Below are 13735 nucleotides of genomic sequence, written 5' to 3'. Positions count from 1 at the left end.
TCCTCAGCCTCCCTCACTATCTCCTCAGCCCCCCTTACCATCTCACCTCCCTCACCATCTCCTCACCTCCCTCACCATCCCCTCAGCCTCTCTCGCCATCTCCTCAGCCCCCCTCACCATCTCCTCACCTCCCTCACCATCTTCTCAGCCCCCTCACCATCTCCTCAGCCTCCCTCACCATCTCCTCAGCCTCCCTCACCATCTCCTCACCTCCCTCACCATCTCCTCACCTCCCTCACCATCTCCTTACCTCCCTCACCATCTCCTCAGCCTCCCTCACCATCTCCTCACCTCCCTCACCATCTCCTCAGCCCCCCTCACCATCTCCTCACCTCCCTCACCATCTCCTCAGCCCCCCTCACCATTTCCTCACCTCCCTCACCACCTCCTCAGCCTCTCTCGCCATCTCCATGACAACGCCCATCATTAAACGGACCCTCTCTCCCCCCCCTCCCCTCGGTACCAAGATGATGCGTGGAGGGGAACAGTCTCCATGGCGACGCCACGTGTCCGCGTGCCCGCCGAGGAAGGCAAGCACAGTCTTTTTGCACAATATTTTTTATATACCTATATTTTGGTCGTACATGTTACGTATATCGTTTGTTGTTGGATTTGAATCCGGTTACTATGATCACTGTTACATTGTTTTTGCGGCTTTATTTTGGTGATTTGAGGACGGTTTGGTCTGGCCATGTTTGTTTGGTGTAGTACAGAGTTGACCTGATACATTTAATCTGCATTGTCTTATGGTTGTTATTGTTTGACTTGCATCCCACTGGGATTTTTGCACACAGCGTTGAAATGCGGTTTTTTTTTTCAGGAAGACTTTGCTGGTTTTTTTCCAGGGTTTTTCTGTTGCGTGTAGTCACTTTAAGATGTTTCTTGTTCATGTTTTTGTTTTGTTTGGGTTGCACCCGAGTCAAGAACCGCACGGCTCACAGGGAACTGAAACATTATGAGCCCCCCTCCTCCCTCCCTGCAGACTCAACGACTCCCCTACTCCGCTCCTGCTCTCCCTGGGACATTACATCCCGCGCAGAGTCCCAGACTCAAACCCAGGCTCTCGGCGGTGCTGGCTGAGCGACTTTGACGCGCCTCATTAATTATGAGCCCAATCAAAGAGGGTGAAGCGGTGGCACAGCGGTTAGCGCACTGCACTCTGAACCCGGTGATCCAGGTGTGTTTCCCAGGCACGGTGAACATCAGTGGCGAGTGATGCCAGATCCGGCCCTGCCATTGTTTCTCCCGATCAGCGTGGTGAAGTATGGTCAAAAACACCACGAAAGGCTTGATATGGGGAGGCCTTCATGATTTTCTGAATTGAGACTGACTGGAATTGCTCGTGTATTTTGAGAGAGAGAGAGAGAGATACCCGGACGCAGATGTCAAACTCACGTTGTATGTATGATGTTGAGTTTCTTTCGCACCCTGCGTAGACACCCCTGCGAATCGGAGGTGCGGGCAAAGGACAGCAAAACTAAACACAAAAAAAGCAGTTCTTAGGAAATCAGTTTTCAATCGAGATTTAAAAGTGCACGGGCACCGGTGGCTTCCTAATATCGCAAGAGCGTTCCAGACGGCCGCACCTCCGGCTAGCACGGTTGCCTACGTACGGTGCTGTGCCTGCATGCAAGTGCATCGGAAAGCGTGCGATGCGTTGATCGCCGTCTGCGTTCGATGGCGAACCAAAAGTCGCTGCTGCGAGGGGTGACCACCGGGGTTCGCGCGATGATGGCTTATGCCCCCTCCGCCCCCTTCACGAGATCGGAGCGGTATTGTGGTTCATTTGTGGCCAAGCACTTGGCGTGGAAATGAGTGCGACCTGATAATATCCATCGCTGTATCTCATCCCGTCCTCCCACGTCTGCCTGAGTGTAATGTGCACGGACCACTTCTCGTCCAGTGTTGGTGGATTGAATTGACGGCAATGATGGTTTGTATACTGCACGCTGCAGTATAGGCGGAGCGGTGGCGCTACGGTTAGCATCATCTGAAGCGGTCCTGTCCCGGCGTACCCTCCACTTTCTCTTTACCAGGCCGCACTGACCGGCGTGGTGAAGTATGGTCAAACACCCCCCTCCCCCCCCACAAACTGACACAACGTCGGAAGGCTTTCGTCCAGCAGTAGAATTTAATTGACTTAGTTATTCTTTCATACACATACAGCACCGAGTGCACATACCTCATTCATGGACACAAACGCATTGAGGATATCATTACAGTACTCTACACTGATATTAGGAACCGTAAGTTATTCACAAGAAGAAATATTTTAAAAAATAACAATTGAAACCTCCCCGCATCGGTTATTAACACCGCCTTAAGACGTACCAATGTCGGATAGCCCAACGTTTCTGGCTGTGGTCCTTCTTGGCTCCCACCTCTGTTCATTAACAATAGACGTCTCTCCTATGCTATTAATCAACGAAATCATCTTCAAGAATATCATCAGCAGTAGCAACAGCAGCAGCAGCCACTGCCTCTACACTGCTGGATGAATACCTTCACAGGCCGTTGCCCCCCCCTCCCCCTCCAATACACGACCCGTTCATATATTTATCGCCACTAATGTTAGCCGTCCTAAGGAATCGAACTCGTAGCCACCGGGTTCGTAGTGCAATGCGTTAACCACAGCACCACCGCTCGGTGCTGTTAGCGAGCACCTATTAAGGTCGGAACGGCTCAAGAAGGGGTGGGTGGCCAACTCCACGCCCGGGCCAGTGCTGATGTTTACACTCCGCACCAAGCACTCATTTGAGGCTGAGTCGACCTAGGAAAGGCCCAGAACTGGTTCAAATATTTGTCACTGTTATTGGTCGTGAGCGGGAATCAAACCCGTAGAACTCTGGGTTCGTAGCGCTGCGCAGCGCTAACGACGGCGCCACCGCTCCCCACATGCTTACAAACAAAAGACAAAGATCCCCCGTATAGCCTGAACAGTCTATTGGGGGCAAGTGCTGTTAGCGAGCACCTATGAAGACCGGAACGGCACACGAGGGGGTGGGTGGCCAACAACACGTCCGGTCGCCTTTGTCTCCCCAGTGGCGATGTTTACTACACACCGCACCAGGTACCCATTTGAGGCTGAGTCGACCTAGGGGATGCCCAGGACAGGTTCAGATAATCGTCACACTGGTGTTGGCCATGAGCGGGAATCGAACTCAAGGTTCCTAGCGAAGCGGGTTAACCACTACACTACCGCTCTCCACATACACACACGCACACATATGGGGTCGTCCATAAATGACGTCACGCGATTTTGGACAATTTTTGACCCCCCCCCCTTCGTCACACGGCGTCACACAAAGTCACACCCCCCCCTCAAATATGACGTCACAAAGCTCTACCCCCCCTCCCCCCTCCAAAAAAATATATAAAACATGCTTCAAATCGCTTTAAACTATTGTCATTGTAGTGCGTATTTAATGTGGCGCTGCACTCTGATGTTGCGGGAGAAAACATGTATTAAAAAGTCTACTTAATTAAATAGAACGTGTTGTCTATATTTATTTAAAGTTGCGCATTTTTGATGTGACGTCACATTTCTCAAACCCCCCCCCCATCGTCACACATCGTCACAAATGTCTGACCCCCCCCCCCGTGCGTGACGTCATTCATGGACGGCCCCTATAGACACACGCACACACATATACAGGATACACAACCAGTTTGCGCGACGTGAATATCAGCAACAGCCATGGTCAATCCACTGCTGGATGAAAGCATCCCCCGTCCGCAAACCGCTTCTCACCGAATCCTCGCAAGGATCGCAGATAAATATTTGGCCCAGCCTTTTTTTCCCTCACACTAAAGTGATAATTACAGGATTCATTATTTCTCTCGCATCAAATAATGAGCGTTATTATTTACAATGATATAATTGCCATTACGAAATAGCGTGCATTCTTGCCACTGTCATCACCACCGCTGCTCTCTGATGGGTGACGCAACCTGCGTGTCCATGGCAACGGTCGCCTTGGCAACGGCCAGGGTGAGGTTGTGCGCGTGGAGGGGTGGTGTTGGTGCTAATGGGTGTGATGGTCATGGTGATGATGATGGTGGTGATGGTGAGGATGGTGGCGGTGATGGTGGTGATGGTAATGGTAGTGGTGGATGGGTGTAATGGTGGTGGTAACGGGTGTGATGGATGTGGTGATGATGGTGATGGTGTGGTGGTGATGATGGTGGTAACTGGTGTGATGGTTGTGGTGATGATGGTGTGATGATGGTGTGGTGGTGATGATGGTGGTAACTGGTGTGATGGTTGTGGTGATGATGGTGTGATGATGGTGATGGTGTGGTGGTGGTGATGATGGTGGTAACTGGTGTGATGGTTGTGGTGATGATGGTGTGATGGTGGGAATGGTGTTGGTGATGGTGGTGTGATGGTAATGGTGGTGGATTGGTGTGATGGTGGTGGTAACGTGTGTGATGGTTGTGGTGATGATGGTGGCGGTGATGGTGATGATGGTGTGATGGTAATGGTGGTGGTGGATTGGTGTGATGGTGGTGGTAACGTGTGTGATGGTAGTGGTGGTGGTGATGCTGTGACGATTATCTGAACCGGTCTTGGACCACCCCTAGGTCGACTCACCTTCAAATGAGTACCTGGTGCGTTGTGTAAACATCGCCACTAGGGAGACAAAGGCGGCCGGACGTGGTGCTGGCCACCAACCCCCTCGTGCACCGTACCGGCCTTCATAGGTGCTCGCTCATAGCAGTTACCCCAACAGCCTCTGTAGGCTGTAGGGGACATCTTTGTCTTCTATGATCGTGTGGTAGTGATGGGTAATGGTGGTGCGACGGCGTGATTATGGTGATGGATGTGATGGTAATGATGGTGTGATGGTGGTGATGATGGGTGTGTGAAGGTGATGATGATGGTGGTGGTAATGTTAGTGATTGTGTGGTGCGATGGTGATGGTTGCGGTGGTGATGGGGAGAGTTTTGGTTTAAAGGAGTGCTCAGAAGGTGTAAGTCAGGGAGGAGGGTAGAGCGGTTTAAGGATGGCAATGATTTTTTTTTATATATACGAGATGAGGTGATCATTATTTTGTTAATATTGTTGTTGTTGTTATCGTGATAGGGAAGACATGAGGTGATCCCCCACGTAGCCTCTATAAGATGTTGGGGCAAGTGCACTTAGCGAGCACCTACGAAGGCCGGCACGGCACACGAGGGGGTGGGTGGCCAACACCACACCGCCTTTGTCTCCCCAGTGGCGATGTTTACACACCACACCAGGTACTCATTTGAGGCTGAGTCGACCTAGGGGAGGCCAAGGACAGGTTCAGATAATCGTCACCGGTGTTGGCCGTGGGCCGGAATCGAACTGGGGTTTGCCGGGTTCGTAGCGCAGCGCGCCAACCGCTACGCTGTCGCTCCCCTACAAACACGCACACAAAGACAAAGATCCCCCGTATAGCCTGAGCAGACTGTTGGGGCAAGTGCTGTTAGCGAGCACCTACGAAGGCCGGAACGGCACACGAGAGGCTGGGTGGCCAGCACCACGCCCGGCCGCCTTTGTCTCCCTAGTGGCGATGTTTTTTTACGCACCGCACCAGGTACTCATTTGAGGCTGAGTCGACCTACAAACACCCACACGCACGCGCAGACACACACTCAACACACACCCCCTACACAGACGCGCGCGCACGCGCGCGCACGCACGCGCATACATCACTATGGCGTCAATGCACGCGCATCCGGAGGGAGACGCCGCGACGCACGGGTGAAGAAGACACCGGGAGCGGATGCGGAGACAGAAAACGCAGCGCGGAGGATACGGCCAGCTGCTGGGGCCAGGGTCTCCCCATCTCACCCCCCACCCCCCCGCCGCCCCCTTACAGATCTCAGCTCCGTCTCCCAGCTCGCAGTGCCCCAGCTCTCAACTCCCCTTGCTCGTGGGTGCCAGCTTCCAGTCCCTGGCATCCCAGCTCACAGCCTCTCGGCTCTCGGGTCTCCAGCAAACCGATCGACCCTGGGGTAATGAGGAGCACAATCGGAGGGAACGGCCGCCCGTACGTATGCGTGTGTACGTGTGTACGTGCGTCTGTGTGTCGTCGTCTTTATCGTCAGCCACGGTGGATCCACTGCTGGATGAAGACCTCCCCACCCCCACCCTCCCTCCCAAGCCGCCACCATCTCCCCCGCGATGTAGAAATGCACCCAGCGTCGGCATAACGCGCCGCTTTGCTGGCTCCATCCTCGCTTCGGCGGAGATCCTCTCCGTCGCGTTCCAGCCATTGGCTGCTCCTCCGTCATCGTTCTTGACCATCAGCCGCCCACCATCCCTTCTAGCGACAGTTTGAATGATGTCTTTAGCCCGGCGTATGTCCTCTAATCCATGTGCTCCTCCGTCTGTCAATGCTGTTCCTGCGCGTATCGCCCCGTGCCTCTTTGCGCGCGGATACGTGCGTGTACGTGGGTGGGTACGTGTCCCCGATATGTAGGGGGAGCGGTAGTTTAGTGGTTAGGGCACTGCACTACGAACCCGTCGACCCGAGTTCGATAACCGTTAACGACTGAGGTCCACTCGACCATCAATGATGCGGTGTGTAAATATCAGCACTGGGGAGACAAAGGCGGCCGGGCGTAGCGTTCGCCACGCACCCCGTCGTGTGACCTGCCGGGCTTCGTGTGCTCGCGAACAGAACAAAAGTGGGGAGCGGTGGTGCAGTGGTTAACGCATTGCGCTACGAACCCGGCGACTACGAGTTCGATTCATTGGCATGGTTAACATCAGTGACGAGAAATATCTGAACGGGTCCTGTATTGGAGGGGGGGTGGTGGCAACGGTCTGTGAAGGTATTCATCCAGCAGTGGAGAGGCAGTGGCTGCTGCTGCTGATGGTGTTCTTGAAGATGATTACATTGATGATTTCGTTGATTAATAGCAAAGACGTGGGGAGGCCTTCTGGCAGTGTACAACCAATGAATGAGTGCTGATGATGACTTTGATTTCGATGTTGGTGATGATGATCATTAACATTATTTCTCTCTCCTTTCCCGGAATTCACACCACCTCTATTGTAGTCCAAATTGTACAACCGCTTCGCAATCTGCTCCGGCATCGTACGCACCCGTGCATTTACTTAACAAAGGTGGGTCTACGCACTGTGCTATGAACCTGACTACCTAAGTTAGATTCCCGGGCGTGGCTCACAAACCAGTGCCCGATACGTTACACAGTAAGATAAAGCAGTAGGCTGGCAAATTCGAGACCCCCCCCCACACCTCAAAACAAATAATCGATTATTAATTGAATCGAAAGGCGACCCCTGGATTGTGATAATTGATCGAATCATCATTGGGTGTAGGTGTAAGTGGGTAGGTGATGAATCTTACCGTGTTTTTTTGTATTTCCGCGATTTACAAACAACAATACTATTGTTATTATCGTGATTATATTAATGGGGATGCTGTCTTGGTGTAATGGTCAGTAATACTGGACTTTAAATCCAGAGATCACCCTGTTCGGTTTCCCGGCGCGGCAGTTGAAACAATGCTGCACATTTCTAAATGTCTACAACCACAGCTAGTCGATCGGCAGGCAAGGTCGCATGTGGTTGAGTGTGGGTATTCCCGTCTCTTACAATTGTTTTCTCCTTTTGGCCAGTGTGGAAGAGTAGACCAAATACCTTCTTCGAGGGAGTCTCTAGGGCTCTCTCTCTCTCTCGTGGAAGCCCTTCCGCTAGCAGTGGCTTGAGGAAGACATTTCTTGGTGGCAAGATGTTATTTACCTCGCCTGGTGTCCAGGAGGTCATGGGTTCGATCTCGACCCTGACGCCTGTATATTTGGAGTTTGCTTGTTCTCGCCATGGTGGTCGTGTGGATTTTTCTCCGGGTGCTCCGGTTTTTCTCTCCACGTTCAGAATCAACATACGTTTAGAGTATTTGGCGGCTGTAATTTTCCATACGTTTAGAGTATTTGGCGGCTGTAAATTTCCACGCGATAAGCCACTTCGTTGAGCTACCATTTGTGAAAAAGAGCTATAGAGATTTAAAGCTTTCGTGACTGCAAGGATTCATCTTCTTTGGTTCTTTCGGTAAAGTCACGTAGAATGAGAATAAAATAATAAAATAATAAAATAAAGGAACAAACCTGTCGGGTCGACAGAGCTTCAAAGCTCTGTCGTCCCGACAGGTTTGTTCCTTTTACCTGAAGAAGGCCACTTGTGTTGTGGCCGAAACGTCGTGCGAATTTAATTGTGTTATTTTATTATATTATATTATTATTTTATTCTCATTCTACGTGACTTTACCGAAAGAACCAAAGAAGATCTATAGAGCTCAGTGGGCCTTATCTGGTAAAAAAAAAATAGCTGAACTAGTAGTAGTTAGTTCATTTCATGGCGGAATCTTTACCCAATGTTATTGTTGTGATTTCCACTCAGGCTCCGTCGTTTCACCAGCACCACCGCCAACCACCTTTCACTCGACACCAGGGCCCATCTTCCCCTCTACATAAATGGACGAAGACAGCACCACCACCACCACCACCACGGCCTGGTCCAACACCACCACCGAAGACAGTAGCACCATGCGCGCCAACACCACCACCGCCACTGCTGGCGCCAGGCCGTCCGTGGCCGAGCCACTGACAGCCGTGGAGGTGGAGTGCCTGGCCACACTGTGCGTGTGCTCCGTGCTGCTGGCGCTGTTGTTCTGCGCGGGCACCTACGGCAACGTGGCTGTGCTGGCTTCCTTCCTGGACCCGGCCTTGCGCAAGGCGCGCTCCAGCCTGGACCTGATGCTGGTGAACCTGGCGCTCTGCGACCTGCTCGTGTCGTGCGCGCTGGCGCCCACCTTCGCTTTCGTGCTTTTCCTGCAGGAGCACGAATCCTCCTCCGTCGCCACGGCCACCGCCGTCACCGTGGCCACCACCACAACCAACGGCTACAACAACTACAACCACGGCGACGGCAGCGGCGGTGGCAGCAACGGCAGTGGCCTCCACAGCGGCGGCAACAGCAGCGGCGGTCGTGACAAGACCAGCGACGACGAGGACATCAACATCATCGTGAACGTGAACAACAAAGACGCCGCCGCCGCCGTCGCCGCCGCCGCCGTGGCGACCACCATCGCCGCCGCCACCGCCGCCGCAGGCGCGGCCGCCCAGGGCCCCGCGGCCCTTTGCTTGGCTTTCGCGGTCGCGGGCTCGGCGCTCCCCCTGCTCAGCCTGCAGACGGTGGCCATCATCGCCGTGCAGAGGCTGCGGCTGGTGCTGGGCCGCCTCCAGCCGGGCCGCTCATCGCCGTCCCTCCCCACCGCCCTCTGCCTCTCGCTCGGCCTGTGGACGCTGGCGCTGACGGTGGCCGCGCTCTCCACCATGGCCGGCTCACCGGCCGTGCGCGTCCGCCTGTGCGCCTCCTCCTCGTTGGCGGCCGCCTCGACGCCGACCGTCATCCCGACCGTGACCCCGGCTGCCCCTGCCGCGACCCCGAAACCGATCCCGGGCCACTACTGGATGGCGGCAGAGACGGCGTCGGTGTCGGCCGCGTGGACGCAGGTGGCGCCGCAGGTGTACGCAGTGGGGTTCGGGGGCTGTCTGGCCCTGGTGGTCGCGTCCTACAGCCTCATTGCGCACGCGCTGCGGCGCAAGGCCAAGATTCGGCGATGCGCCATCATCACGGTGGACGTGCCCAGGCAACGCGTGCAGCCACGGGGGCTGGCGCCATCTGGTCACCACCAGCAGCAGCAGCTTCAGATTCACCAGCAGCAGCAGTCTCAACTTGAACACCAGCAGGAGCTTCACGATGACCATCGGCAGCAAGTGATTCAACGTCATCAGTCTGAGCAGCAGCAATCTCAACAGGAGCAGCAACAGCAGCAGTCCCAACAGCACCAGCAGCGGAATAAACAGCAGCAGCCACAGCGGTCGGAGCATCAATCTCAACATCAGCAGCAGCAGTCCCAACAGCACCAGCAGGGGAATCAACAGCAGCAACGGTCGGAGGATCAGTCTCAACATCAGCAGCAGCAGCAACAGAGTCATCATCAGCAGGAGCCTCAACATCCGCAGCAGCACTCTCAGCATCAGCCACAGGCCAACGCTCTTGTCATAAGCAACAACCAGGTGAAGTGCTGCAGCACCATCAACTGGGGGAAAAAGCTGGTCTATTGGGACAATGCTGGTCTATTGGGACAATGCTGACCTATTGGGATAATGTCGGCCTATTGGACAATGCTGGCCTATTGAGACAATGATGGCCTATTGAGACAATGCTGACCTATTGAGACAATGTTGGTCTATTGGGACAATGGTGGGCTATTGGGACAATGCTGGACTATTGGGACAATGCTGGTCTATTGGGACAATGCTGGCCTATTGAGACAATGATGGCCTATTGGGACAATGCTGGCCTATTGGGACAATGCTGGTCTATTGGGACAATGCCGGTCTATTGGGACAATGCCGGTCTATTAGGACAATGCTGGTCTATTGGGACAATACTGGTCTATTGGGACAATGCAGGCCTATTGAGACAATGCTGGTCTATTGGGACAAGGCTGGTCTATTGGGACAATACTGGTCTATTGGGACAATGCTGACCTATTGAGACAATGCTAGTCTATTGGGACAATGCTGGCCTATTGGAACAATGATGGTCTATTAGGACAATGCTGGTCTATTGGGACAATGCTGGCCTATTGGGACAATGATGGTCTATTGGGACAATGCTGGTCTATTGGGACAATGCTGGTCTATTGGGACAATACTGGTCTATTGGGACAATGCTGGCCAATTGGGACAATGCTGGCCTATTGGGACAATGATGGTCTATTAGGACAATGCTGGCCTATTGGGACAATGCTGACCTATTGAGACAATGATGGTCTATTGGGACAATGCTGGTCTATTGGGACAATGCTGACCTATTGGGATAATGCTGGTCTATTGGGACAATGCCGGTCTATTGGGACAATGCCGGTCTATTAGGACAATGCTGGTCTATTGGGACAATACTGGTCTATTGGGACAATGCAGGCCTATTGAGACAATGCTGGTCTATTGGGACAAGGCTGGTCTATTGGGACAATGATGGCCTATTGGGACAATGCTGGCCTATTGGGACAATGCTGGTCTATTGGGACAATGCCGGTCTATTGGGACAATGCCGGTCTATTAGGACAATGCTGGTCTATTGGGACAATACTGGTCTATTGGGACAATGCAGGCCTATTGAGACAATGCTGGTCTATTGGGACAAGGCTGGTCTATTGGGACAATACTGGTCTATTGGGACAATGCTGACCTATTGAGACAATGCTGGTCTATTGGGACAATGCTGGCCTATTGGGACAATGCTGGTCTATTGGGACAATGCCGGTCTATTGGGACAATGCCGGTCTATTAGGACAATGCTGGTCTATTGGGACAATACTGGTCTATTGGGACAATGCAGGCCTATTGAGACAATGCTGGTCTATTGGGACAAGGCTGGTCTATTGGGACAATACTGGTCTATTGGGACAATGCTGACCTATTGAGACAATGCTAGTCTATTGGGACAATGCTGGCCTATTGGGACAACGATGGTCTATTAGGACAATGCTGGCCTATTGGGGACAATGCTGGCCTATTGGGACAATGCTGGTCTATTGGGATAATGCCGGTCTATTGGGACAATGCCGGTCTATTGGGACAATACTGGTCAATTGGGACAATGCTGGCCTATTGGGACAATGATGGTCTATTGGGACAATGCTGGTCTATTGGGACAATGCTGGTCTATTGGGACAATACTGGTCTATTGGGACAATGATGGCCTATTGGGACAATGCCGGTCTATTGGGACAATGCTGGCCTATTGGGACAATGCTGACCAATTGGGACAATGCTGGCCTATTGGGACAATGATGGTCTATTAGGACAATGCTGGCCTATTGGGACAATGCTGACCTATTGAGACAATGCTGGTCTATTGAGACAATGTTGGTCTATTGGGACAATGATGGCCTATTGGGACAATGCTGGCCTATTGGGACAATGCTGGTCTATTGGGACAATGCCGTTCTATTGGGACAATGCCGGTCTATTGGGACAATGCTGGTCTATTGGGACAATACTGGTCTATTGGGACAATGCTGGCCTATTGAGACAATGCTGGTCTATTGGGAAAAGGCTGGTCTATTGGGACAATACTGGTCTATTGGGACAATGCTGACCTATTGAGACAATGCTAGTCTATTGGGACAATGCTGGCCTATTGGGACAATGATGGTCTATTAGGACAATGCTGGCCTATTGGGACAATGCTGGCCTATTGGGACAATGCTGGTCTATTGGGATAATGCCGGTTTATTGGGACAATGCCGGTCTATTGGGACAATGCTGGTCTATTGGGACAATACTGGTCAATTGGGACAATGCTGGCCTATTGGGACAATGATGGTCTATTGGGACAATGCTGGTCTATTGGGACAATGCTGGTCTATTGGGACAATACTGGTCTATTGGGACAATGATGGCCTATTGGGACAATGCTGGTCTATTGGGACAATGCTGGTCTATTGGGACAATGCTGGTCTATTGGGACAATGCTGGTCTATTGGGACAATGCTGGTCTATTGGAACAATGCTGGCCTATTGGGACAATGATGGCCTATTAAGACAATGCTGGTCTATTGGGACAACGATGGTCTATTGGGACAATGCTGGCCTATTGGGACAATGCTGGTCTATTGGGACAATGCTGGTCTATTGGGACAATGCTGGCCAATTGGGACAATGCTGGCCTATTGGGACAATGATGGTCTATTAGGACAATGCTGGCCTATTGGGACAATGCTGACCTATTGAGACAATGATGGTCTATTGGGACAATGCTGGGCTATTGGGACAATGCTGACCTATTGGGATAATGTCGGCCTATTGGGACAATGCTGGCCTATTGAGACAATGATGGCCTATTGAGACAATGCTGACCTATTGAGACAATGATGGTCTATTAAGACAATGCTGGTCTATTGGGAAAATGATGGTCTATTGGGACAATGCTGGGCTATTGGGACAATGCTGTTCTATTGGGACAATGCTGGTCTATTGGGACAATGCTGGCCTATTGGGACAATGCTGGTGTATTAGGACAATGCTGGCCTATTGGGACAATGCTGACCTATTGAGACAATGCTAGTCTATTGAGACAATGTTGGTCTATTGGGACAATGATGGCCTATTGGGACAATGCTGGCCTATTGGGACAATGCTGGTCTATTGGGACAATGCTGGTCTATTGGGACAATACTGGTCTATTGGGACAATGCTGGCCTATTGAGACAATGCTGGTCTATTGGGACAAGGCTGGTCTATTGGGACAATACTGGTCTATTGGGACAATGCTGACCTATTGCGACAATGCTGGTCTATTGGGACAATGCTGGCCTATTGGGACAATGCTGGCCTATTGGGACAATGCTGGTCTATTGGGATAATGCTGGTCTATTGGGACAATACTGGTCTATTGGGACAATGCTGGCCTATTGAGACAATGCTGGTCTATTGGGACAAGGCTGGTCTATTGGGACAATACTGGTCTATTGGGACAATGCTGGTCTATTAGGACAATGCTGGCCTATTGGGACAATGCTGGCCTATTGGGACAATGCTGGCCTATTGGGACAATGCTGGTCTATTGGGATAATGCTGGTCTATTGGGACAATACTGGTCTATTGGGACAATGTCGGTCTATTGGGACAATGCTGGTCTATTGGGACAATACTGGTCTATTGG

General features: G+C 52.1%; 1 protein-coding gene across 3 annotated transcripts in view; it reads left to right on the top strand.

The window, feature by feature from the left end:
* LOC116947836 (uncharacterized) overlaps positions 1-13735 on the top strand; it is a 30293-nt gene that overhangs the window by 6225 nt on the left and 10333 nt on the right. Inside the window, exons 2-3 of one of the 3 annotated variants that reach the window (XM_076071084.1) lie at positions 468-5985; positions 8396-10077. In XM_076071084.1, coding sequence (XP_075927199.1) covers positions 8470-10077 — 1608 coding nt within the window. In that variant the 5' untranslated portion in view covers positions 468-5985; positions 8396-8469. Of the gene's footprint in view, positions 1-467; positions 6021-6399; positions 7103-8395; positions 10078-13735 lie in introns of those variants that run through there. The other 2 variants (XM_076071083.1, XM_032964029.2) reach the window with 2 other exon arrangements.

The sequence above is a fragment of the Petromyzon marinus genome, chromosome 31, assembly GCF_048934315.1.
Source record: "Petromyzon marinus isolate PM22_M1 ecotype Great Lakes invasive population chromosome 31, UKy_Petmar_22M1.pri1.0, whole genome shotgun sequence".
Lineage (NCBI taxonomy): Eukaryota > Metazoa > Chordata > Hyperoartia > Petromyzontiformes > Petromyzontidae > Petromyzon > Petromyzon marinus.
The sequence above is the reverse complement of the archived record's forward strand: the minus strand, read 5'-3'. Positions and strand labels throughout refer to the sequence as shown.